The sequence below is a fragment of the Polyodon spathula genome, chromosome 26 (genome assembly GCF_017654505.1).
Source record: "Polyodon spathula isolate WHYD16114869_AA chromosome 26, ASM1765450v1, whole genome shotgun sequence".
In the NCBI taxonomy this organism is placed as follows: Eukaryota; Metazoa; Chordata; class Actinopteri; order Acipenseriformes; family Polyodontidae; genus Polyodon; species Polyodon spathula.
The window spans coordinates 19,955,393-19,982,345 of NC_054559.1; the positions used below are offsets into that span (position 1 = coordinate 19,955,393).

At 49.6% G+C, this 26,953-nt stretch overlaps 1 protein-coding gene across 6 annotated transcripts; it reads left to right on the top strand.

Annotated features, from left to right (window-relative positions):
• Positions 1-4,959: 4,959 nt before the first annotated feature.
• On the top strand, positions 4,960-25,929 carry LOC121300636 (transducin-like enhancer protein 1). 6 transcript variants are annotated; one of them, XM_041229259.1, is made up of 20 exons: positions 4,960-5,070; positions 7,934-8,031; positions 8,321-8,384; positions 9,715-9,759; positions 15,271-15,333; positions 15,764-15,865; positions 16,536-16,716; positions 17,207-17,223; positions 18,345-18,473; positions 20,185-20,238; positions 20,788-20,931; positions 21,122-21,242; positions 21,823-21,980; positions 22,357-22,433; positions 22,548-22,797; positions 23,489-23,736; positions 23,838-23,985; positions 24,218-24,368; positions 24,729-24,805; positions 25,043-25,152. In XM_041229259.1, exons 1-20 carry the CDS (start codon positions 5,047-5,049, stop codon positions 25,148-25,150), a joined length of 2,259 nt encoding a protein of 752 aa, XP_041085193.1. In that variant the 5' UTR covers positions 4,960-5,046; the 3' UTR covers positions 25,151-25,152. The 6 variants fall into 6 exon arrangements, with proteins under 6 accessions (XP_041085193.1, XP_041085194.1, XP_041085197.1 ...); XM_041229260.1 differs by having other exon boundaries at positions 16,539-16,716; XM_041229261.1 differs by having other exon boundaries at positions 4,961-5,070; positions 15,791-15,865; positions 25,043-25,929.
• The last annotated feature ends 1,024 nt before the right edge of the window (positions 25,930-26,953 follow it).

The window sequence follows — 26,953 nt, forward strand, 5'->3', positions numbered from 1 at the left end:
GTTTGATTGAGCAGCACGCTCAGTGTCGTTTGATTGAGCAGCACGCTCAGTGTCGTTTGATTGAGCAGCACGCTCAGTGTCGTTTGATTGAGCAGCACGCTCAGTGTCGTTTGATTGAGCAGCACGCTCAGTGTCGTTTGATTGAGCAGCACGCTCAGTGTCGTTTGATTGAGCAGCACGCTCAGTGTCGTTTGATTGAGCAGCACGCTCAGTGTCGTTTGATTGAGCAGCACGCTCAGTGTCGTTTGATTGAGCAGCACGCTCAGTGTCGTTTGATTGAGCAGCACGCTCAGTGTCGTTTGATTGAGCAGCACGCTCAGTGTCGTTTGATTGAGCAGCACGCTCAGTGTCGTTTGATTGAGCAGCACGCTCAGTGTCGTTTGATTGAGCAGCACGCTCAGTGTCGTTTGATTGAGCAGCACGCTCAGTGTCGTTTGATTGAGCAGCACGCTCAGTGTCGTTTGATTGAGCAGCACGCTCAGTGTCGTTTGATTGAGCAGCACGCTCAGTGTCGTTTGATTGAGCAGCACGCTCAGTGTCGTTTGATTGAGCAGCACGCTCAGTGTCGTTTGATTGAGCAGCACGCTCAGTGTCGTTTGATTGAGCAGCACGCTCAGTGTCGTTTGATTGAGCAGCACGCTCAGTGTCGTTTGATTGAGCAGCACGCTCAGTGTCGTTTGATTGAGCAGCACGCTCAGTGTCGTTTGATTGAGCAGCACGCTCAGTGTCGTTTGATTGAGCAGCACGCTCAGTGTCGTTTGATTGAGCAGCACGCTCAGTGTCGTTTGATTGAGCAGCACGCTCAGTGTCGTTTGATTGAGCAGCACGCTCAGTGTCGTTTGATTGAGCAGCACGCTCAGTGTCGTTTGATTGAGCAGCACGCTCAGTGTCGTTTGATTGAGCAGCACGCTCAGTGTCGTTTGATTGAGCAGCACGCTCAGTGTCGTTTGATTGAGCAGCACGCTCAGTGTCGTTTGATCAGTGAGCAGCACGCTCAGTCTCGTTTGATTGAGCAGCACGCTCAGTGTCGTTTGATTGAGCAGCACGCTCAGTGTCGTTTGATTGAGCAGCACGCTCAGTGTCGTTTGATTGAGCAGCACGCTCAGTGTCGTTTGATTGAGCAGCACGCTCAGTGTCGTTTGATTGAGCAGCACGCTCAGTGTCGTTTGATTGAGCAGCACGCTCAGTGTCGTTTGATTGAGCAGCACGCTCAGTGTCGTTTGATTGAGCAGCACGCTCAGTGTCGTTTGATTGAGCAGCACGCTCAGTGTCGTTTGATTGAGCAGCACGCTCAGTGTCGTTTGATTGAGCAGCACGCTCAGTGTCGTTTGATTGAGCAGCACGCTCAGTGTCGTTTGATTGAGCAGCACGCTCAGTGTCGTTTGATTGAGCAGCACGCTCAGTGTCGTTTGATTGAGCAGCACGCTCAGTGTCGTTTGATTGAGCAGCACGCTCAGTGTCGTTTGATTGAGCAGCACGCTCAGTGTCGTTTGATTGAGCAGCACGCTCAGTGTCGTTTGATTGAGCAGCACGCTCAGTGTCGTTTGATTGAGCAGCACGCTCAGTGTCGTTTGATTGAGCAGCACGCTCAGTGTCGTTTGATTGAGCAGCACGCTCAGTGTCGTTTGATTGAGCAGCACGCTCAGTGTCGTTTGATTGAGCAGCACGCTCAGTGTCGTTTGATTGAGCAGCACGCTCAGTGTCGTTTGATTGAGCAGCACGCTCAGTGTCGTTTGATTGAGCAGCACGCTCAGTGTCGTTTGATTGAGCAGCACGCTCAGTGTCGTTTGATTGAGCAGCACGCTCAGTGTCGTTTGATTGAGCAGCACGCTCAGTGTCGTTTGATTGAGCAGCACGCTCAGTGTCGTATGATTGAGCAGTACAAACTGTTATCTTTACATTCATTCTTGTGTTAAAGAGCAAAACCAAACCTCACAACTAGCAGTGCTTAACACAGCCTTCTATGACCAGCCACCCATTCTACTGTCATTATAATGATGAGATTTCTATTTGCTAGGAGAGGAACGATTTTATCACCAGCAAGGAGGATACCCTTAGAAAAGATTACCCTGGTTTGCCATGTTTATTAATATGCTTCACCAGACCTCTCTATGCTTTGCAATGCTTCCCTATGCTTCACCAGACCTCTCTGTGCTTTACAATGTTTCACTGTATTTTATTACGTTTTGCAATGCTTTTATTAGGGATATTTATATGGTTAGTTTACTCTGGTTTTATATTTTAATATGCAGATGTTTGTTCCAATAATGTTTTGTTTGACTGTGCATGGCGCCACCTGGTGGTACTGTAAACACACAATTGGAAAAAAAAAAGATCCTGGCTGTTGTGTCAGCGTTTGCGCTAACATTGCGTTCCCAAACTTTGTCTCGCCTAGGGCGTGCGACAGCAGTTTATTGAGAACAGTGACTGACAGCAGGGGGAGACACAGCAACTGGAAAGGAGTTTCAAAGGCTGCTGGAAACTCATCTGTGAATTGCACGACTTCCGCCATTCCTGGGAATCTGGAAATCCATGGAAATGCAATGATTTGAGACAGGCATGCCAGTAGCCCTGCATACAGGGTAGGATATGCTGCATTGCTGCGCACTCTTTTAATTGCATTGCTGTACGTGGTGCAGTTCATTGATCAGCGTGCCGCAGGATATATTTCACTGATGAAGGCGTTAGCTGGAATACGTGTCTGCTCGAATTAGTAAATAAATACTTAGTAGATAAAATTTAACTAAAGCAAGCAAGCATAGCTGGACTTGTTCTCACACAACGCGCTCCCTATGATCTCTACACTTGCAGGAACAAGCCCTCTCGGCTCAGAGCCATCCCGTTAACTGGGCCGATCGTGTCTGGGAGGCAGCACAGCTCACCTGCCCTGTTTATCTGTCTCCCTCTCCTCTTTAAAAAAAGAAAGAAAACAGTCTACTTGCCAAGCTCATTTGCAAGCTCTCTCTTCCAGTCCTGGTTGATTCAAAGGGGGAAAGGACTGCAGACAACATACAAGCTAATGAGAGCGGAACTGTTTTGTGAAGCCCTGTTTTCTGCTTCTTTGTACCTGACAAGCGTGTCTTTATTGTTATTTGGCCCCTGCTTACTGCACTGCTCTGTACATTGCATATTGCCTACAGATTGTTCCAGCGCTGTACCTCAACCCTTGATGAAAAATGAGCTACATTTTTGTATACCAACCGGACTGTCATCAAGGTCCTGATACAGTGTAGCAGTACTGGCAGAGCGCAGTGAGCAGGATCCTGCTTGTTGCCTTGATGGGGAGAGAGAGAGAGAGCGAGAGCGAGTGAGCAGTAGTCAAGTGCACTGTCTCCAGTTCCCCTGCCATCACTGTTGCAGAATCCCAGATGATGTCAGCTGTCACCGCTCACACACACACACACACATGGCTCTATGATCCCCCTCCTTCAGCAGCCCAGCACTGGAGAACACCAGTAAAATTTCAATGACACTCAGAGCTGAGCTCAGCTCCCACGCTGCCCCCATAGTGGCACTGTTGGCAGGGGCTACTTTGAGAACCCCTTTGATGTTGTTGGGGATAAAAGCCTCCCACTGCAGCCAGCTTCCAGGGCTATTGGCAGCCAGAGTCTTCGCAGCAGCAGCTTGAATGGACCGGTGGCATCCACCTGGAGTTGAGCCCTGTAGTAATACCCCTCTCAGTGAAATGCAGTCAGTGAAGGGCTGGTAAGGAGCACCTGTGGCGTGCTGTTTGTCATGTGCTTTTACTGCTCTGTGCATGTTTGTTTTAACGCTGTCTCTGTTTTGGTGTTGCCAGGAGAGATTCCAAGCAGTTCCGGGTATATCGATTGCTGTAGCAACCCCACCGGTGCCACGAGAGCTGCCTGGTTGGTCTGTGATCTTGAACTCTGTTACCCTGTTGTGAGAGGCTTCACGCACAGCGCAGTCATTGCATGACACCACACTGTGTATGTATAATGTGGTATTTGAGAGATCGTTTATGCAATGGATTTCACCTCCTTTCGTGCAGTTCAATGCCTAATTATTGCATGCAGCTGGTAGCAGGCTACTCCTGCATGTCTAATCCATCAATGAGCAGTTTACTGTACAGACCCTCCCCATGCACAGCTAGCCCTGGCACTGTGCTGTTAGTGCTTATCGATTCATGGCATGCATGTTGAAATTGTGCCACTGGCAAGGATTGCGATTGAATTGGGCTCTCTACAGTGACACAAACAAACCTGGCACAATTCGTGCTGTAGAAACCCCACATAACAGACCAGACCAGCAACGCACCAGCAGCTCCGCCACAATTCAAACTGAACCCTGTTTGGCTTTGTAGTGTTTTTGTTGGCGCAGGTTTTTTTTTTTTTTTTTGCTCTATTTAAACACAGTAGCATAGTTTGTTTTATAATCCCAGGGAGCCTGAAACCCAAACAGCTCCGCAGGCACCCCCAACCCCAAATCGCCAGCCGCCTTTCCTGAAAATGGAAAGTCTGTCGGTATAAAAGCCAGCATTCCAGGTCTCTGCTGTGCGGGGAGAGTGGAGACGGGATCAGCTGCCCTATCACTGCGGAGCCACCTTAAGGGATGTTCCATAGACAGCAGGGTTTGTGTTCATGCCAACAGGCACAGTATATTACAGTCTAGGACAGCTGCTCAGAAGCCTGCTGGATCTCCCTGTGACCTGCTGTTCATTGCCTGCTTTGCTTTCGACAAAAACATTCCTCCTTTTCTGTAAGATAAAGCAAAACGCACACAGAACGGATCCGGAACCGAGCCTGGAGCGCACCAGAACTTGAGGGACTCTCACCATGGCGGTTTTAGGGATATAGGGCAGACCCTTAAGACAGGACTACTTGCGTCCCAAAAAGAAAAAGTGCTTCTCCTGCCTGCCTGCCTGCCTGCCTGTCGGCTCCACTAGACGGATTGCATTTCTCTTTTTATCCTCGGTGGTGTTTGGGAGGGAGGGAGGGAGGGAGAGTGGGCAGGAGGAGTGTTGGGCTGCCCTGCTCTGCTCTGAAGACAGAGATCATTAAGACGTCGCTCGCTGCTCCCTTTCAAAGGATGTATCCTCAGGGGCGGCACCCGGTGAGTACCGTGCAGTTTATCTAGATTAGAGAGCAACGCAGCCAGGAAGCACGGCCTCCCACTGGGGAGCAGCGCTTAGAACAGAGCACAGAGCAGGGGGTAGACTGCTGCTTCCCACGAGGGTACACTGCAGCCTGACAGAGGGGGCGGCAGGGCTCTTCATGGGGTTGTAAGCAAAGGTAGAGGTGACATGACACACGTGTAACAAGCAAGACATACTCCAGCTTTTAGCAGTCTGGTTAAAGCATGTTTCATTCTTTATTGAAATTTAGTTAGCTGATCACTTTAAACTTATTGTATGTTTGTCTGTCTTTATTGCCTTAGTTATATATATCTATAATATATTATATAATAATTATATATATATAATATATATATATATATTTATATATATATATATATATATATATATATATATATATATATATATATATAGTACAAGGAATTCAAGCACAGTGCCCAGTTCTCTATCCAAGCAGAATCAGGATCCAACAGGGTACTCATCAATCATTAGAAATACTCAACGAAGAAGAAAAGTCATTGATAAAATGAAGATTCTCTATTTTAATTATTCAGTACAGCGGAAGCTGAAACATTCTACTCTGAACTACTGCAGAGAGTTTTCAGTTGATCAGGGGCAGTTTATATTAGCCTGCTGGTCTGCCTTCATTTACTTTGTGTTGGTGGAAAATAATTGCAGGGGAATTCAACATTTTTTGTTCTCCACTGAATCCAGCACTGAATCAATGATTCTCCACATCTGTTTCACACTGCATGGGTTTGTATTTTCCTTTATGAACCTTTCTTGTCAGCTAGGACTGAGTTGAATCTTTGATGCAGGAGCAAAATTCTGTGTATTGCAGTAAGCTGTACAAACAAATATACAAATCATGTTTTTTATATTGTGTGTGTGTGTGTGTGTGTGTATATAATATAATGCAGTTTAAAAATGCAGACCTTGTGCGATGAAAGAAAGTTTAAACCACCTGCTCATGGCTGAGCTCTGAGGGTCCTTGCCTTGCTGCTTGGTAGGAATCCCAAGATGACAATCCGAATCTAATCTGCAGAGTGTCTTCCTCTTGCTGTTGAGGTGAGGTTTGTCTGCGAGCATTCCCGGGACAGGATGCCTCAGACTGGAGGAAAGCAGGGATTTCCAGAGCACTATGCACGCGGAGTACAGCAGGCAGAGCAGTCACTGGTTTGCAGCTATTCTATACTCGAGGGCTCACTTGTGCATCTGTGTGTTTTTTTTGTATGGAAATGGAAATGAGACTCCCATTGCATAGCAGTTTGATCTGTTCCTGGTCTTACAGTGAGTTTAACAAGACACACCTGAGCATGTTACCTGTACACACCGGGGTTATTCAAGCTCATGGTAAAACCTGGAATGGGTGACACTGCTGTGGAATAGGAGTCTTATTGAAAGGGTCTCTAGGGTAGGATTTATGCTGGCTAAAAATGAAATATTTAACATACAAGCTGGTTCGCTTTTAACGGAGCTGCATCTGCAGAAATGAACTTGTCTATTGCTGCTGACTTCTGTCACGGGCAGCATCTACAGCACTGTAGTGGAATGATTTGCATGTCCCGAAGTAAAAGGGAATACAGCTGTATAGCATTGTATGAGGGAGTCCTTCAGAGCTTGCTAACAGATCTGGTAATGAGATACAAGAAGACGGGAAGATGTGCAATCCTTGTCTCTAAGTGTACTCTCCCTGATTCTGCCTCGCGAAGTGCTGAGGCTCGGGGCTCTGTTGATGTTGCATCCAGCCTCTGTGTTTCTGATCTCAGCACCACTGCTGGTCGTGATCTGATATGATAGAGCTGATGCAGGAGGGTGCTGGCTGTGACCTCGGTGTCGTATGAAAGGGTGGGAGTGGGGGGGGGGGGGGGGGGCTCCAAGAGGAGCCTTCAAGGACATGTGTGTGTGTGTCTGGAGAGTGTCTGTTTATCCACAGTGATCAGCTTGGGGGCCGGATAATCCTGTGCTATCCCTGTCTTAATGTAACGAGAGGAAATCGAGTGGGGGCTGGGGGGGGGGAGTTATTTGCACACAGCTAACTGTCTGTTCTTAAAGATTCTTAAAGTGGAGGGGAAGCCTAGCGTGGTTGAATGCTGTTGCAGTCGAGTAGAAAAGAGAGGAGCTGGCAGGTTATTGAAGCTGGAGCTCAAAGGGGAAGGGGGATTAATCTGCCTGGATGCCCCAGCTGTGTTACCCAGGGGCCGGGGGCTGTGCTTCTGAACTCCCTGGGATTGTTTTAACTGGAGCTCAAACAAATCCTCTTTGCCGGTCTGCACAGAGGCTCTCGTGTGTGCGTGTGCGTGTGCATGTGTATGTGTGCACATCGAGGCAGGCAGGTCAGCAGTGAGCTACTCTGCTTCAGTCAGGTTAGAAACAAACAGCTTTTGCATGCAGCCCCATGCAAAAAAAACCTGGACTGGTCACAGCGAACGAGGAACCAGAGCGGAGAAGAGCTGGCCCAGCAGTTAGAGCTGCGGACTGGGCTCTTGGAGGCTGTGGGTTCAAGTCCCAGATCAGCAATTGAATTCAATTAATGCAGTGTGACTTACAATGCTCCTCGGGGAACTGGATTTATGTATGTATGTTGGTCTGCAAAAGAGAATTCTCCCAAACGTAATCGAACCTCAGGACAACCAAATGAACCGAATCCTGAGAGCGAGAACCAGAGCCGCACCTTTCTGTCAGAGCACTCCAATAAGAGGGAACTGTTCTGCTATGCCAGTCTGACTGACACTCCCTGTGGAAGTTTGTGACCCCTCAATCCTGTTCTCCTGTGATACTGTAGTGCATTCTCCACTCCAGTGCAGTGACGCCCCCTGCTGTCTGTGTTGTGTTGTGCAGGTTCCCTTGCAGCCAGGCCAGCCCTTCAAGTTCACTGTGCTGGAGACTCTAGACAGGATCAAGGAGGAGTTCCAGTTCCTGCAAGCACAGTACCACAGGTGAGCCACACCCCTGGGGGTGGGGCAGGCATAGGGACACACCCACATCCCCACCCACTCACAGCAGCTGCTTAATCTCAAACCTTTGTCAATACAAGTGTGCCCTGCTTTTCCCATGGTTATACCACACCTTCACCATAGTCTTCCATGGTTAGCTTTTATATTTTATACAGAAACTGTTAATAAGCTTTACCATACCTCTCAGTGCTACCTAGGCTTTATTAAACTGTGCTATGCTTTCACTATGGGAATTTTTGTAAGGGTCAGCGTTTTTTGTTTTCCTTCCCAGTCTAAAGCTTGAGTGTGAGAAACTGGCCAGTGAGAAGACAGAGATGCAGAGGCATTATATCATGGTATGTATCTGTGTGTGTGTGTGTGTGTGTGTGTGTGTGTGTGTGTGTGTGTGTGTGTGTGTGTATTACATGCTGTCAAACCCTGACTCATACGTGTAGTTGTTTTATGAGCTCTGTGTTCTGTAAGAGAGCCCCAGAGTTATTATAGGGATGATCCATTTAAAGTACGTCAAGAGACAAAGTGATAGCGACTTCCTGCTGAGAGATGCTGCATCTCTCTGCGGCTCACAGGCCCATCCCTGATTCAGAGCAACAAGCAGCCCAAGTTAAACAAATGACCCACGAATGCCCTCGCTGTATTTAGTCGTCGGGGTGTGGAGGCATGTTGCATATATTGAGAAGTGCTGTGACAGGCCTTCCTGGCGGGTTTTATTAATCACACACACACACACGCTGCAGGAGAGGACAGTTGCAGAGATTTTAAACGAGGATTGATAAGAGGATCTGAAATAGCGTTTTAAAGCGACGCTGAACCTCAATTCAGTTGGATATGGTCACAGTGAAATATGGTTTGAACCGATGCAGATGAACCGAACTCTGTGGCTGGGAATTGAAGTGACGTCTCCTGGCAGTCTTGTGCGATCCCGAAGCGCTGCTGAAGTGCTGGTTCTGCCGCGCTCGCTCCAAGAGCTGTGTTGACCTCATTGCACACACACACACACACACACACACACAAGCCAGCTGAAAAAATACACACAGTTGTTGAATGGTTATTTTTAATAGCGATCCTGAAAATCTGTCACAGTCTGCCTGGCTATCTGTAACTATATCCCTATCTATACTGTCTATTACTCTGGAATGATCTGCCTAGCTCTGTAAGGGAAGCACCAAGAGTCAGTGCTTTAAAAACAAGATTACAAACACTCTTATAGTGGAGCATTTTTTTACTAAAATGATGTTCCTTCTATTCTCTGTCTTGTTTTCCTGCTGTATGTGTGTCTCTGTTTTTATTGCATTCTCTTATTAATGTTTGTGAGTGTTTTATTCACGTGAAGCGCTTTGCAACAATTTTTATTGTGAAAGGCGCTATATTAAAAGTAAAGATTATTATATCTATTGTGTTTCTGTCTGTCCATCTACTTGTCTCTCTCGGTCTCTCTGTGTAACCTGGTCTTTCTACTGTCTCTGTCTGTCTATCCGTGTAACTCGGTCTTCCTACTGTCTCTCTCGGTCTATCTGTGTAACCTGGTCTTCCTACTGTCTCTGTCTGTCTATCTGCCTATCTGTTTTGTTAAATTAAGCTTATGTGTTTTTTTCAGAAGTCAGAAACACTCCAAGAGCTTCTCCTCCATTGAATTCTGTGTTTTTTTCTGCTTACTTTATTTTTCAGTACTATGAGATGTCTTACGGGTTGAACATCGAAATGCACAAGCAGGTGAGTGCATTGCAAACAGCATACAGTATCAGGGCTTTTCTTGTAAGGCTGTCAATCTGTACAGAATTTCTTAAAAAAAACTTCATTTTTAAATACATTATTAAGATTGGCCACCTTCAAGTGAAAAAAAAAGACCAGGGCACCGCCCTGCAGGAACATAAAACCTCACCTCAGTTTGGCAGACCGTTGGTTTTTTTTGTGCAGCCTTGTCCCTCAGTTTACCTGAAAGCCCTGATTTTTTCCCAGCAGAGGATGTAGTGTGTAATAAGATTTATTCGGTCCCCCATTGTAAGCTCAGCTTGATTGCAGAGCCCTTATCTTTTAAAAAGTGCCGGATTAAACAGGGGTTTGTGTGGGTCAGTAGCGGGGAGGGAGGGAGCGATACTGGATCCAGATGCACAGCTGGAGCGACTGCAGCACAGGCTGGTTGCACTGGAGACCTATACAGTCACATGGGATTGCATGCAGAGCAAGTGTTGGCTTCTGGGCTGCCACTTTAAATCTGGGATTATAAATAAACCCAGATTCCCAGAAGGAGAGGAGACGTTTCTGTCTCCCGGGTCTTGCTTTTGCAGATGGATGTGTGTTTCTTTTTTCTCAGTGTGTGTGTGAGTGCGCGTGTGCGTCTGTGTTTATGAGTGTGTCTCTGCGTGTTTGTGTGTGTGTGAGTGTGTGTTTTAGTTTATGCCCCCCCCGCCCCCTGTTTCTTCCGAGGGGAGGTCCATCCATCAGTGCCTGGCGCAGGTTGCGGGTGTGTGGGCGTCATGCCAGGGAAGGGAAGGGAAGGACTGGCAGGCTGCCCGGAGCACTCTGCAATGAAAACGTTCTTTTTTTTTACTGCATGCCGCTACGCCTGCGTACACAGTCGCTGGGTGATTAGTGTGTCACCTGTTCCAGATTATATTTGCCTTTCAATGTTTGCTTAAGAAAGTGATATTCCATTAGCGTGGCCTCCACGCCCGCATTAGTGTGCTATTCAGGAGAGCTGCTGTCTGTACTTGGCAAAGGGCAAACACAAAGGCAGCCCTTCAGTCGAACACTTTATACAATCTACGAGTCAATAAATCATCTATTGAGCTGTTGTGATACGCGGTTATTAATTAAAATACTAGAAGCAATAACAGAACTAGTAACAATAGTCCTAATACTGGTAGTGGTAATACTGTCACTGCTGCTACTGCTAATAATCATAGAGCTTGAAATAGACCTTTTCTAGAGTTTAATACCAGCTTGATTAGCCACAATGTGCAGGTAACAAGCTCAAGTGTGTACAAAAAAAATAAAATAAATAATAATAAAAATAACAACATGCACACGCACACACACCTTGCTTTCACACAATGCCGGTGGTGTTCGTGCAGTGCAGTGTGTATAGTGCCGGTGGTGTTCGTGCAGTGCAGTGTGTATAGTGCCGGTGGTGTTCGTGCAGTGCAGTGTGTATAGTGCTGGTGGTGTTCGTGCAGTGCAGTGTGTATAGTGCTGGTGGTGTTCGTGCAGTGTGTATAGTGCTGGTGGTGTTCGTGCAGTGTGTATAGTGCTGGTGGTGTTCGTGCAGTGCAGTGTGTATAGTGCCGGTGGTGTTCGTGCAGTGCAGTGTGTATAGTGCCGGTGGTGTTCGTGCAGTGCAGTGTGTATAGTGCCGGTGGTGTTCGTGCAGTGCAGTGTGTATAGTGCCGGTGGTGTTCGTGCAGTGCAGTGTGTATAGTGCCGGTGGTGTTCGTGCAGTGCAGTGTGTATAGTGCCGGTGGTGTTCGTGCAGTGCAGTGTGTATAGTGCCGGTGGTGTTCGTGCAGTGCAGTGTGTATAGTGCCGGTGGTGTTCGTGCAGTGCAGTGTGTATAGTGCTTTGGTGTTCGTGCAGTGGTGGTGTTCGTGCAGTGCAGTGTGTATAGTGCTGGTGGTGTTCGTGCAGTGCAGTGTGTATAGTGCCGGTGGTGTTCGTGCAGTGCAGTGTGTATAGTGCCGGTGGTGTTCGTGCAGTGCAGTGTGTATAGTGCCGGTGGTGTTCGTGCAGTGCAGTGTGTATAGTGCCGGTGGTGTTCGTGCAGTGCAGTGTGTATAGTGCCGGTGGTGTTCGTGCAGTGCAGTGTGTATAGTGCCGGTGGTGTTCGTGCAGTGCAGTGTGTATAGTGCTGGTGGTGTTCGTGCAGTGTGTATAGTGCTGGTGGTGTTCGTGCAGTGCAGCGTGTATAGTGCCGGTGGTGTTCGTGCAGTGCAGTGTGTATAGTGCCGGTGGTGTTCGTGCAGTGCAGTGTGTATAGTGCCGGTGGTGTTCGTGCAGTGCAGTGTGTATAGTGCCGGTGGTGTTCGTGCAGTGCAGTGTGTATAGTGCCGGTGGTGTTCGTGCAGTGCAGTGTGTATAGTGCCGGTGGTGTTCGTGCAGTGCAGAGTGTATAGTGCCGGTGGTGTTCGTGCAGTGCAGTGTGTATAGTGCCGGTGGTGTTCGTGCAGTGCAGCGTGTATAGTGCCGGTGGTGTTCGTGCAGTGCAGTGTGTATAGTGCCGGTGGTGTTCGTGCAGTGCAGTGTGTATAGTGCCGGTGGTGTTCGTGCAGTGCAGTGTGTATAGTGCCGGTGGTGTTCGTGCAGTGCAGCGTGTATAGTGCCGGTGGTGTTCGTGCAGTGCAGCGTGTATAGTGCCGGTGGTGTTCGTGCAGTGCAGCGTGTATAGTGCCGGTGGTGTTCGTGCAGTGCAGCGTGTATAGTGCCGGTGGTGTTCGTGCAGTGCAGCGTGTATAGTGCCGGTGGTGTTCGTGCAGTGCAGCGTGTATAGTGCCGGTGGTGTTCGTGCAGTGCAGAGTGTATAGTGCCGGTGGTGTTCGTGCAGTGCAGAGTGTATAGTGCCGGTGGTGTTCGTGCAGTGCAGCGTGTATAGTGCCGGTGGTGTTCGTGCAGTGCAGCGTGTATAGTGCCGGTGGTGTTCGTGCAGTGCAGTGTGTATAGTGCCGGTGGTGTTCGTGCAGTGCAGTGTGTATAGTGCCGGTGGTGTTCGTGCAGTGCAGTGTGTATAGTGCCGGTGGTGTTCGTGCAGTGCAGTGTGTATAGTGCCGGTGGTGTTCGTGCAGTGCAGTGTGTATAGTGCCGGTGGTGTTCGTGCAGTGCAGTGTGTATAGTGCCGGTGGTGTTCGTGCAGTGCAGTGTGTATAGTGCCGGTGGTGTTCGTGCAGTGCAGTGTGTATAGTGCCGGTGGTGTTCGTGCAGTGCAGTGTGTATAGTGCCGGTGGTGTTCGTGCAGTGCAGTGTGTATAGTGCCGGTGGTGTTCGTGCAGTGCAGCGTGTATAGTGCCGGTGGTGTTCGTGCAGTGCAGCGTGTATAGTGCCGGTGGTGTTCGTGCAGTGCAGTGTGTATAGTGCCGGTGGTGTTCGTGCAGTGCTGGTGGTGTTCGTGCAGTGCAGTGTATAGTGCCGGTGGTGTTCGTGCAGTGCAGAGTGTATAGTGCCGGTGGTGTTCGTGCAGTGCAGAGTGTATAGTGCCGGTGGTGTTCGTGCAGTGCAGAGTGTATAGTGCCGGTGGTGTTCGTGCAGTGCAGTGTGTATAGTGCTGGTGGTGTTCGTGCAGTGCAGAGTGTATAGTGCCGGTGGTGTTCGTGCAGTGCAGCGTGTATAGTGCCGGTGGTGTTCGTGCAGTGCAGAGTGTATAGTGCCGGTGGTGTTCGTGCAGTGCAGAGTGTATAGTGCCGGTGGTGTTCGTGCAGTGCAGCGTGTATAGTGCCGGTGGTGTTCGTGCAGTGCAGCGTGTATAGTGCCGGTGGTGTTCGTGCAGTGCAGCGTGTATAGTGCCGGTGGTGTTCGTGCAGTGCAGTGTGTATAGTGCAGTGCAGCGTGTATAGTGCCGGTGGTGTTCGTGCAGTGCAGCGTGTATAGTGCCGGTGGTGTTCGTGCAGTGCAGCGTGTATAGTGCCGGTGGTGTTCGTGCAGTGCAGCGTGTATAGTGCCGGTGGTGTTCGTGCAGTGCAGCGTGTATAGTGCCGGTGGTGTTCGTGCAGTGCAGTGTGTATAGTGCCGGTGGTGTTCGTGCAGTGCAGTGTGTATAGTGCCGGTGGTGTTCGTGCAGTGCAGTGTGTATAGTGCCGGTGGTGTTCGTGCAGTGCAGTGTGTATAGTGCCGGTGGTGTTCGTGCAGTGCAGTGTGTATAGTGCCGGTGGTGTTCGTGCAGTGCAGTGTGTATAGTGCCGGTGGTGTTCGTGCAGTGCAGTGTGTATAGTGCCGGTGGTGTTCGTGCAGTGCAGTGTGTATAGTGCCGGTGGTGTTCGTGCAGTGCAGTGTGTATAGTGCCGGTGGTGTTCGTGCAGTGCAGTGTGTATAGTGCCGGTGGTGTTCGTGCAGTGCAGCGTGTATAGTGCCGGTGGTGTTCGTGCAGTGCAGTGTGTATAGTGCCGGTGGTGTTCGTGCAGTGCAGAGTGTATAGTGCCGGTGGTGTTCGTGCAGTGCAGAGTGTATAGTGCCGGTGGTGTTCGTGCAGTGCAGAGTGTATAGTGCCGGTGGTGTTCGTGCAGTGCAGAGTGTATAGTGCCGGTGGTGTTCGTGCAGTGCAGCGTGTATAGTGCCGGTGGTGTTCGTGCAGTGCAGCGTGTATAGTGCCGGTGGTGTTCGTGCAGTGCAGTGTGTATAGTGCCGGTGGTGTTCGTGCAGTGCAGAGTGTATAGTGCCGGTGGTGTTCGTGCAGTGCAGCGTGTATAGTGCCGGTGGTGTTCGTGCAGTGCAGTGTGTATAGTGCCGGTGGTGTTCGTGCAGTGCAGCGTGTATAGTGCCGGTGGTGTTCGTGCAGTGCAGTGTGTATAGTGCCGGTGGTGTTCGTGCAGTGCAGTGTGTATAGTGCCGGTGGTGTTCGTGCAGTGCAGCGTGTATAGTGCCGGTGGTGTTCGTGCAGTGCAGCGTGTATAGTGCCGGTGGTGTTCGTGCAGTGCAGTGTGTATAGTGCCGGTGGTGTTCGTGCAGTGCAGCGTGTATAGTGCCGGTGGTGTTCGTGCAGTGCAGTGTGTATAGTGCCGGTGGTGTTCGTGCAGTGCAGTGTGTATAGTGCCGGTGGTGTTCGTGCAGTGCAGTGTGTATAGTGCCGGTGGTGTTCGTGCAGTGCAGTGTGTATAGTGCCGGTGGTGTTCGTGCAGTGCAGTGTGTATAGTGCCGGTGGTGTTCGTGCAGTGCAGTGTGTATAGTGCCGGTGGTGTTCGTGCAGTGCAGTGTGTATAGTGCCGGTGGTGTTCGTGCAGTGCAGTGTGTATAGTGCCGGTGGTGTTCGTGCAGTGCAGTGTGTATAGTGCCGGTGGTGTTCGTGCAGTGCAGTGTGTATAGTGCCGGTGGTGTTCGTGCAGTGCAGTGTGTATAGTGCCGGTGGTGTTCGTGCAGTGCAGTGTGTATAGTGCCGGTGGTGTTCGTGCAGTGCAGTGTGTATAGTGCCGGTGGTGTTCGTGCAGTGCAGCGTGTATAGTGCCGGTGGTGTTCGTGCAGTGTGTAAAGTGCTGGTGGTGTTCATGCAGTGCAGTGTTGTAATGGTGCTCTCTTCCTCTCCTGCAGGCTGAGATTGTGAAGCGGCTGAGTGTGATCTGTGCTCAGATCATCCCTTTCCTGTCCCAAGAGGTAAGCTGGGCACCGCGCTGCACGCTGGGGGTGCACCGATTCCTCGCCATGAGTTCTATACATGATATCTCATAACAGGGGCATGCATTTTTTCGTATCGCAAAAACAGAGCAAGAGTGCAGCATAGTTCACTGCAGTGTAGCAGCTCACCAGACGGTGCTTGAATGAACGATACAAACACTCTTGTGTGTTTTATAGCTGGCATGAATACGTACTCTCCCTGTCTCGTCCTTTCATAAAACAGTCATTAGAAAACAGCCATTAAATGCTTTTATTTAACCCCTTCATGCATGAACTATTGAAAAAAAGTTTTATGGACACATAATAGATATGTTTTTCCTTGACATTTTTTTTTTACTTTATGGGGGGGTGGGGGGGTGGGGGGTGGCATCCTCATGCATTTGCATCTCTTCTTGTGTCCCCTATAAAGCTGCCCGTGTGCCTGTCTGTTTCTCAGCACCAGCAGCAGGTGGCCCAGGCAGTGGAGAGAGCCAAGCAGGTGACCATGGGCGAGCTCAACGCCATCATCGGGGTGAGATAGCTTTCCCAGCCCCACCCCTCCGCTCAGACTACCCAATCAGACCGCTCCCAGCCCCGCCCCTCCGTGCCGAGTACCCAATCAGACCCTGCAGGACCACGGTTTAAAAAAACAAAAAAATTCTTTCCCAGGCTTTCTTTTCACTTAGATTCAGGAGAAAACATTATTTCATGCCTCAAAAACCACAGGTACACTTCCTGCGTTACATTCAAATACGCCCCCCCCTCTCCCCCAAACTCCTGCTGCCTAATAGGAAACTGCGGGGGGTCAGTGTGTGTGTGTGTGTGTGTGTGTGTGTGTGTGTGTGTGTGTGTGTGTGCGTGTGTGGGGGGGGGGGGGGGGGGGGGGGTTACACAGGAAGTGAAAAACATCGGGGGGTCCCCCAGCCAGCTTCACCGGAGTCGGAGTGAAAATGAAGTAGTGAAAATGAAGAAAATCTCGTCAGCAAAAAAAAAATGAAGGAATTCTGAGAATTTGTTCTACCGAGAAGAGGTATGAAAATGTTTTTGAAAACCTTGGTCTTTATCCCTGTTTCAGTTTCTCACTTTCCGTTTGCAATGCCCGTCCTAAACGAAGGTGTAGATTATGCATGATCACTAGCAGGGCTTTGTTACATCCTGTTCCGAGTGATCCCCCCCCCCCATCACCTGTCGTTGTCATACAGCAGCAGCAGCTCCAGCACCTGGCCCATCATGCCCCTGGGATCCCATTGACCCCTCACCCCTCCGGTCTGGCCGCACTGGGGGGCGGCTCGGGGCTGCTGGCGCTGTCGGGGGTGCTGGGCATGCAAGCTCACCTCACTGCCAAGGAGGAGCGTGGACAGCTGGAGAGCGACCACCACAGGGGTGAGTGGAGACACAGAGAGAGACAGAGAATAAGAGACGCACACAGAGACAGAGACAGAAAATAAGAGACACACAGAGATAGAGACAGAGACAGAGACAGAGACAGAGACAGAGACAGAGACACGCACAGAGACAGAGACACACTTTGATCAGTTTGGTGAGACTTATTTGGGTAAATTTACAGAAAAGTATATGTAAAGCTAGTAACTTATTAGAGACGGCATCCTGTGTTTTGGATCCCTTTTAAGTAACTTAATTTTGCAGCAAAGTATATAAGACCCACATCTACTGTATGTAAACAAAGTGCAGCAATAACGTGGTGTGAATTTTGTGCAGTTCTGTTAAATGCAACAGCTAGTGAACCACTCTTTCTCGTAACCGTTTCCTGTTTTTGTGCACACTGAGGCCTGGTTGATAACCCCTCACCTCTGTCTCCTCTGTTCTGTCTTTATAATCCGGCCCGGTGCGGTCCGCTCCTCTCCTGCTGCAGAACGGGCTCCTAGCCGGGTGAGTCACCATTACTCTCAACTTTCCACTTCCAAGAGAAGCACAGCAAAGTGTAATAAAGCCCAGCAAAAGTATGGTGAAGCCTGGGTAAGGGCTGTAAAGAACAACGCGGTACAGTAAAGCATGTTAATAAACATGGCAAAGCCAGGTGTGGCTGGTCTCTCCCGCTCTGTCTTCTGTTTCGATGGAGTCCAGAGGCCCAGCTGCCATGTGGTTTGTGTTCTGAAGTCATGCCAAGAAGCCCTTTGTGAAGTAGCATGGAGGTCAAATACCAGGCCTGTTAGTCACTCAGAGAAAGGGGTGTGCTGAGGATCAACTCTGAGCCAAGAAGAGGGGCGCAGGCGGGGGGGGAGACACAAAATATCACCTTCGCAAGGGAATGAAATCAACCAAACAACTAAGATTTCGATAGTTCGTAGTCTGTTTAAATGCCTCCTTAAGTGTCTTGTTTTTGTAAAGTCAACACGATTTATCCTTTCAAAAACAAGTTAATTAAAGAACGGCAGAACGCTTTGAAAGGAAGGCCCCTTAAATGCTCGAGAGAGAGAGAGAGAGAGAGAGAGAGAGAGAGAGAGAGAGAGAGAGAGAGAGAGAGGCAGGCATGCCTGCACACCCCCCTCATTAGTAACCCATCCTGAAGGAGTGCAGTCAAGCGTGTCATGTGGCTTCATGTTTCTCACTGAGACCCAGGTGTGATGCCGGAGTTCAGAAGGCATCCTGCGGGCTGAGTGGTAGCTGAAACCCGAGGCGTGGGCTCGTACTGTTTTTCCAGTCCAATGCGTAGCTAACGATGGCGTGAGAGACACGGCAAGCCCCGGTCACACCGAGCGTCAGACCATCAGTGCAGACACATCCCAGACTGCTTGCATTACAGATTATAGACATGTGGAACTGCAGCAGCGAAGGACTGATGGTAAAGACTGGGTACTGTGCGTTTCACAGGGTACTGCACGCTACACAGGACATTGTGCATTACGCAGTTGTAATGGGCAGTGCTGTGTGGTGCACTGCCGTGACGGATTGTGTCCCCTGACAGTGTGATGAGGTTACAAGCCCGGTATCTTGCACTGTGGTTAAGACGCTCTCTTGCATTTCCTCACCCATGCTTTTTTTCTTCGCAGAGCAAGTCTGTGTCGTCGACGGACAGCCAGCGCACGGAGAAGCAGGGTCCCTCGGGCGAAGATTACGGGGGCGAGGGGAGCAGGGAGGGGAAGAGAAGGCGCTGCGAGGACAAGGACCCCCAGCACTACGTATGTACCCATCGAAGCTGCCCTGCCTCCAAACTAGCTAGAGCTAGCTGCTCCAGACAGTCCAGGCGTATTGAGACAGGAGTGTGTTCAGGGTTATACATCCTGTACTGAAACAATGCCCAACACAGGACAGTCCTGTTTATACAGTGTCAGCAATCGGCACCCATTACAGGGGCTCCCAGTTGCCCCACTCCAAATTCCACTTGGTGCTCACCACGCACACACTGCCATTGAGACACACGTCTCAGTGTGCTTTCATTGTCTGGAGTAGTGTCCTTTTGCTGGAGACTTTCCAGTAACCCTTCTAGAAGTTTCCCCATAGTAAAAGCATTGCAAAGTGTAATAAAGCACAGTGAAAGGGGTAAAGCATGGGTGTGCATTGTAAAGAATAGCGATGGTCAAGCATATTACAAAAAAAAAACATGAACCGTGCTAAATGCATCATATACAAAACTGCAAAAATACAGTAGCAAACGATTGCAACAGGACTCGCTCCAAGCTGCTCAGCTCAAGCATGTTTAGGTTCACGTTCCTTGAGTCTTGCACTTGATGAAAGCTGCTGGAAAACACACCCATCCTGCACTTAAATAGTTTCCTAAGGTCGCTGTCATTCCTGCGACTGCAGAGCAAATCCAGAGTCCCCCGGCGGAGCTGGTTTGAAATTTCTTCCCGGATGTTTGTGAAATTCCTGGCAAGCTGTGATGAAATGAAATAGGAAACTGTCAAACCAGGAGAAACAAGAGGCATGTCTGAGCGGGCAGGACTCTGTATCGAATTCATAGACCCAGAGAGAGTACAGGGAGGAGGAGAGGGGTGCAGTGAGTCAAAACATCACAGGCTGCCCTGAGGAGACCACAGAGAGAGTACAGGGAGGAGGAGAGGGGTGCAGTGAGTCAAAACATCACGGGCTGCCCTGAGGAGACCACAGAGAGAGTACAGGGAGGAGGAGAGGGGTGCAGTGAGTCAAAACATCACAGGCTGCCCTGAGGGAACCACAGAGAGAGTACAGGGAGGAGGAGAGGGGTGCAGTGAGTCAAAACATCACAGGCTGCCCTGAGGAGACCACAGAGAGAGTACAGGGGGGGGGGGGAGGGAGAGGGGTGCTGTGAGTCAAAACATTGCACGTTCATACACAGGCTGCAGTGTCATCTGTCTGAAAGCTGAAGTTCCTCATAGTGAAAGCCTAGCAAAGTGTAATAAGGCATAGTGAAAGCATGGTAAAGCATATTAAGAAACATGCTGTGGGTAACCATGGGGAAAGCGAGGGGAAAATGTTACTGTGGCAAGCTTTGACAGCAATGCGCGAGCACACTCCTCGCTGACTCGATCCACAGTACAATACCTGGGCTCTTAAACAGGGGAGGCTTGTTTACCTCCAGAGAAAACGCATGTTAAAATTAGCTTAAAGAACAGATGTCGCAGCACAGGGCCAGTATCAGATCTGTGCGCTGCAAATCATGTTACTGCCATGGCAACCAGTCAGTTTCCTGTTCCAGTGAATCCTGAGTCCCAGGCAGTCCAACACTGCAAGAGAACAGACAGGGGCAGAGCCTCAAACAGGAATATTAGTTTCTTTTAGTGTTTTAACCAGAGATGAACAACGCAGACGTCTGATTCAGGGGTGGGGTGGGGGGGGCTGGTTGTCAGAGAAAGGAAGCAAGACCAATTGGAATTTTTAATCTTTAAAAATGTTTTCCTCTGAAATTTACAGGACAGCGACGCAGATAAAAGTGATGACAATTTGGTGGTGGACGTTTCCAATGAGGTTAGTTTCCTTTTTTTCTATTTTGAATTGGCAAATAATAAAAGGCAAATAATCAGTAATCCAGCCTCTACAGGCCAAACAGATTGACCTGTTGACATCGTTTTAGTTCCTCTAAATCAATGTGAATTCAATAGGATCACATCCAAAGTCACCATGATCGATAGTGTTCATCGTCTTCCGAATTTGAATAAAAAATAATACTAAATATAAAAACAGTTCAGTTCGTCTGATTATATTTGAGTTGCAGACACCAGATTTTAAATGGGGGGGAAAAAAAGAAAAAAGTGTACGATCACATGGCAGTAAAATGATATTTCCTGCTGAATTTCCAGGTCACGGTGCTATTTAATTCACAGTAAATCCTGAGCAGGCCGGAGCAGCACAGTGCAACTGTAACGAGTCGTTAAAATGAGTCTGTAATAACAGAGCAGTCATTCCTCGTTCATAACCTCGCTCACAACACATCAATAGAGCTTTATAAACCCTGAAACTAAAGGGAGGCTGTGCCTTGTCTTACCCTCGCATCATCCCCCCTCCCTCTGTATTTAGGAGCCCTCGTCCCCCAGTGGGAGCCAGCCCCACTCCCCCCGCGGAAACGGCCTGGATCAAGCCCCCCATTTGAGGAAAGAGACCCCCACCAGCCCCCCTGGCTCCCCCCACAGCACCCCAGGAAAAAACAGGGAGCTTGCACAGGTGAGGAGGGAGAGGGGGGGCCATACAGCGAGCAAAGAATTGTTTATTAATATGGACTGAAGGAGAAGCATTGGCAATTCTCAGTCAGCCAGCCAATCAAGCAATAAAGTAGTAAATAAATCAGTCAGTAGTGGACCCTCCCTCCCCCATGTGCATTCTCACCTCTGGTTCTGTCTCCCCCCTCTGGCAGGTCGAGAAGCCCACAAGCCCCTCTCCTCTCCGAGACGCCCTGACACCCCCCGGCCCAGGACCCAGCTCTGCCTCCTGCCTGCGCTTGGTGACCGGCAAGCCGTCATCCGCGGACCCCCTTGGTATGACACCCCCCCCAACTGCCTCATTGATCAATCAGACCAAGAACCATAGAAGAGCTTTCCTCAATCATTTCTAATCAGATTGCGCTCCAGTGTAGAATGGTATTGTCCCCTGCCATAGGAGTAAAAGAGGTATGTATTCACCAGCCTGCATCCAGACAGAAAGAACCAGAATCACAGCCTAACAGCATCCCATTCTTATAAAGCATTGAACTATTCCCTAGCTAAGGTATTGGAAAATGAATTGTGGCAGCTAGATAACACAGGGATGGAAATAAGGCTCCCAATGCTTAGCAGTTTGATACAATCCTGGTTTTACTTGGACTTTAATAAAGACACACCTGAGGTTGTTACCTACACACTGGTTAATCAAGTGTGTATTAAAACCTGGAATGGGTGACACTGCTATGCAATAGGAGCCTTATTGCCATCCTTGTCATAACAATATTATACAGCATGCCTAATACGGTGACAGGGTGAACTGGAGGCTGGTTTCACAGACTGATTGCAGCAGTACAATAGCTTGCGTGTGTTTAACAGTGTGTACCCCAGTACTAGTGTGCACTGTTGTCACCCCCAGGTCTGCGGAGCCCGCTGGTCTCGGGGTCCTACCCTGCACATTTCGGGGTGCTGTCTCATACAGGGCTCAACGGGGAGCTGTCCAGTCCCGGGAGCTACGGGGGTCTGCACGTCTCCCCCCAGACCAGCATTGTGGCCGGCTACGCTCGCTCCCCCATGGTAAAGAAACCCCCCCTTCACTGAGCCAGGAATACGAAGCCCTGAGACAGCAAGCTGGCTGTATTACTAGTGCACTGGCACTGCTTTTAATTAGCCAGCTCCAGGCACTGCTTGTCTCAGCCTCTGGTCTTTCTGAGTGATTTTCATTACTCCCTTGATACTTCGCCATTCAATAATGCACCAATCTGGTTGATTCGTTTGTTGATGGTGAATTGTAAATGTAAAGGATAATGAAAAAAAAAAGATATATATGGCAAACTCTGGTAAATGTAAAGTGCAACTTTTATAATGGACTGTTTTCCATTTGGTTTCAGCTGGCATTGCAGGTGGTGTGTGAAAATGATATCTTGTCTCATGTCTCCTCTCTCTCTGCTAGGTTGCCTATGAGTCTCGGCCAAACCTGAGAACTCCTGGCCTGCCGTCTACTGTGCCCGCCGTTACCGGAGGAAAACCGTGAGTGGATCCATCTCCCTTCCCTCCCTGAACTTCCACACAGCTCCCCTGCTTCATGACCTTGTGTTCTGTTAACACAGCAGCTGTCGTCTGTCTGTTATTTCCTGCCCGCAGTGCCTACTCGTTCCACGTGAGCGCCGACGGGCAGATGCAGCCGGTGCCCTTCCCTCCAGACGCTCTGATTGGCCCGGGCATTCCTCACCACGCCCGGCAGGTCCACACGCTGAGCCACGGAGACGTGGTGTGCGCCGTGACCATCAGCAACTCCACGCGCCACGTCTACACCGGGGGCAAGGGCTGCGTCAAGGTGTGGGACGTGAGCCAGCCAGGCACCAAGAGCCCCATGGCACAGCTCGACTGCCTGGTAAGGAGGGCATCAGGAATAGCGTGAGAGAGAGAGAGAGAGATATTGTGTGCATGTTTGTTCCTATCGTGCTATTCCGTCTCAACTGGGTTTGTTTAGTGAGAGACAGCCACAGTGTTGACGTGATTAGCCCGAGGCTGATTTTGTTCTGGGCACAGTTCCACGGGCACACAGACCCAGTCTCTCTCTCTCTCTCCAAACTTTTCTGCAGGGGAGTCACATCTGCTCCCTAATCCCCCTCGACTCCTCCTCCTCTATGATTATTTACTTCAGTTTTTCCTCTCGCCAGCAAACTTTTGCAAGTCTCATTTGGACATACCTTTGTCAAACCCCCCCTCCCCCTCCCCTCTCGGCCTGTGATCCAAAGTCCATGACTGCCTTTCGCTGCTCAGCTCCCATGGGATCAGCACGGCATCTGGGCTTCAACCCATGGATCAGCACGGCATCTGGGCTTCAAGTACCCAGCCCCAGCCCCAGCCCCAGCCCTCCTCTCCTCCTCCCCCTCAGCCAGTTTCCGTTCCACGTCTTGATTGATACAGATTCTGACAGCCCCTTGCCTGGTTCAGGTACCATGTTGCAGGATGTATGTTCTCCACCCTTGTGGTGCATTCAAATTTTTTTAAAATGAAAAAATCCCCATTCTTCTTTCTCTCCCCCTAGACCCGTGACAAGTAACAAAATCTCTCCGCAGAACCGTGACAACTACATCCGCTCCTGCAAGCTCCTCCCCGATGGGCGGACCCTGATCGTGGGCGGGGAGGCCAGCACGCTGTCAATCTGGGACCTGGCCACGCCCACCCCCCGGATCAAGGCGGAGCTGACCTCGTCGGCGCCCGCCTGCTACGCCCTCGCCATCAGCCCCGACGCCAAAGTGTGCTTCTCCTGCTGCAGCGACGGCAACATCGTGGTGTGGGACCTGCAGAACCAGACCCTGGTCAGGTAGGAGCACGGCCCAGCCGGGGGTCACAGGGGCAGGGGACCTGGGAGAGGGGGGTCCTGGGAGTCTGCCTGCAGTGACCCTCCTCAATGCTCCTCCGCAGGCAGTTCCAGGGCCACACGGACGGCGCCAGCTGTATCGACATCTCGAACGATGGGACCAAGCTGTGGACAGGAGGGCTGGACAACACGGTGCGCTGCTGGGACCTGAGGGAGGGCAGGCAGCTCCAGCAGCATGACTTCACCTCACAGGTACTGGGGGAGGGAGAGGGGTGGGGAGGCTCGTTGTCCGGGACTCTCTTACAGGCTTCTAATCCAGCACGTTACAGTTTTGTAGTGTGTGATATTTTCGTCTGGTTTCACGATCCCCAGTGACCCTCGCACTGTCGGTACTGGTCTGTGAAAGCAGGCGCTGGTGTACCGTCTTGGGGCAGGGTGTGTGGCGGGGAGGCTGGCTAACCCGGAGCCCTGGCTGTCGTTGCAGATCTTCTCTCTGGGGTACTGCCCCAGCGGGGAGTGGCTGGCAGTGGGCATGGAGAGCAGCAACGTGGAAATCCTGCACGTCTCCAAACCGGACAAGTACCAGCTGCACCTGCACGAGAGCTGCGTGCTGTCTCTCAAATTCGCATACTGCGGTGAGGAAGGAACCGAGTCTCCTTTGCATTCCTGTCCTAATACATTCTTTCCTGCGCTGTCGACATTACAACCCATCCTTTAACAAGAGGCATTCTGTTCTGTTCTGTAGTGGATGGGGTATACATGCATGTTTGGTGCTCTCTGTCACTTCTGGTTAGTGGATCGAAACAGCTTTGAAACAGAACCCATCTCTACTATGCAGAAACGGCCATCACACTAGCAACTGCCTGCGCTTTCAAATCGTGTGTGAGATACCAAGGTGGTGCGACTGTGGAGGAGGGCTCTGTTTCTGCAGATGAGTAGTCTCTCTCCTGCATACATCCAGTATACCTGTATCAGTGTCCGTGTCTTATTTTCAGGTAAATGGTTTGTAAGCACTGGGAAGGATAACCTGCTGAATACCTGGAGAACGCCCTATGGAGCCAGTATATTCCAGGTAGGAAAAAAAAAGTGTAAGCAATTCTGCTGGTTGCATAAAACACCTTGAGTATTAGTGTTAACTAGAACTCTTAGAGACCTTGTTCCCTTACCTTGGGTACTGCTTTACATGTGCTCAGGTGCTTTCTGCAACAGCCACATTTAAAAGGGGAAAACTAAGGGGAGAAATTGAGGTAACCCATTACACAACTGGCCCTCCCTCACACTGTCCCTCCTTCCTCTGTCCCCTCCACAGTCGAAGGAGTCCTCGTCCGTGCTGAGCTGCGACATCTCTCCGGATGACAAGTTCATCGTCACCGGCTCAGGAGACAAGAAGGCCACCGTGTATGAGGTGGTATACTGAGAGACCTGCAGCAGCACACACACACTCACCACACTGCTACCACACACACAAGCAGCCTTCCCAACACTGGCATTAACAGTCATTCAAAACCTCGTCTTGTGTTGCCTCTCTCCCCCCGTATAGCTCCCAGCAGCAGATTGTCATCAAATCCATTTCAATTGGGACTCTGCCTGCCTGCCTGTCACCCCCAGTTAGGATTGTGGGCTGGCAGAACACGATCTCGCCAAAACTGCTAGTGGAAGTTACCTAACGAGAGTACAAAGGCAAAGGATGCAAGATTTGTTTTTTAAAACTGCAGAAGACAAAAAAAAAAAGTATGCAGCAGAACATGAGGGCTGTGAATAGAATTACACTGGCAAGGGAAACACAGGTGGGTGGTGCAGGCGTTTATAAACAGCAAATTATACAAGAACGGGATCCACCTGCAGCGTACAGTCCAACGTGTAACCCCTACACACTACCCTGCAGATGCATACTGTTCTTGTATAATCGCTATTTATAAACACAGGGATGGATTCACGGGAACGAGATGAGAGCCAGCGGACAGGCTCCTCAGAACGACATAGCCCACCCTCAGAAACTGCCATTATAAAATGTCTCCTGAAAACCAGACATCCCATCTGTGTGCTCCTGCCCTCCTTTAGATTAGGAATATCCAGCCCTTATAGCAGCTTTGAATCTCTTCCCGCTGTTTCAGCGTCAATGCCTTCCTTCCCTGTCTGGAACTCCAATAAAAAAAAAAAAATTGTAAGACGCCAAGGAAATTTAATTTTCAAAATGCACTTACTGTTTGTGTTAAACACATTTAAAACGAAATGTAAAAGGTGAAAAAAAATAAAATAACGTATATGTGTGGATCTTTTGAAGAGCCTGGTGGCGTTTTTAATGAATCTTGTGAGCACTGTGAACGACTGCAGGAGTAACAATCTTTTTGCTTTAGAGCACCTCATCAAAATACATGACTATGAAAACGGAAATATGGTTCAAAACTGAAATCAGACTATTACAATTTTTGTCCCCATGGCACCCCTCCAGGATGGAAACGAGACTCCCGCTGCACAGCAGTTTGATCTATTTATGTTTTTACCCTGAGTTTAGTAAGACACACCTGAGCTCGCTACCTCCACACACGGTGGCTGATCAAGCACAAGGAAACAGGAGCAGCCATACAAAATACTTTATTGGTCTCATTTCATCAGCTACAGCTAGACCCTCCCATATTGGATAGGTCGTTATCCCTCCTCCCACAAACAAGTACATCACTACAGCGCTGTTCCCAAAAATGGGTAGAACCCTACCGTAGCAATCCGACTGCCGTATTACAAAAAAAAGCAAAACAAGCGAACGAACGAAAGACAAAACGGTAGTGACGGGATTTCAATTTCTACTCAAATAATACAGAAAAAATTAATTTATACAACCCCCCTCTCACAGGATTCAGAAGCAGACCTGCTGTTGGAACGCCACACCTACTTCATTAGTATTATAATCTTCCTTTAAAAAGAATGAACGCTTTTTCAGAGTTGCAAGTACGCATTGTATTTTGGCTGTTTGCAATTCAGAAACACACACAGTGTTCCCAAGGCAGTACATATATCTGAATAATAACGCAACAGAAGCTGTGTGCCGAATCTCACAGATGATCCCTCTCCCCGCTGGTACAGTCGTGTCTTGTTCCTTTGCTGCAGCTGAAGAGTCTCCCCCTTTCAGGGTGCAGTCGTGGATGAATCTGACCTCTTCTGCCGTTCTTTCAAAAATTGTCCCGAATCCCACGTGATAGTCCGAAACTCTTCCAGACTTCCC

What these genes read in the sequence shown, in the direction of transcription:
- LOC121300636 (XM_041229259.1), top strand. Translation starts at nt 5,047, where the DNA reads ATGTATCCTCAGGGGCGGCACCCG. An exon ending in TGGTGGACGTTTCCAATGAG is followed by an intron (nt 20,239 to 20,787) that starts GTTAGTTTCCTT and finishes CTCTGTATTTAG; the next exon opens with GAGCCCTCGTCCCCCAGTGG. An exon ending in TCTCAAATTCGCATACTGCG is followed by an intron (nt 24,369 to 24,728) that starts GTGAGGAAGGAA and finishes TCTTATTTTCAG; the next exon opens with GTAAATGGTTTGTAAGCACT.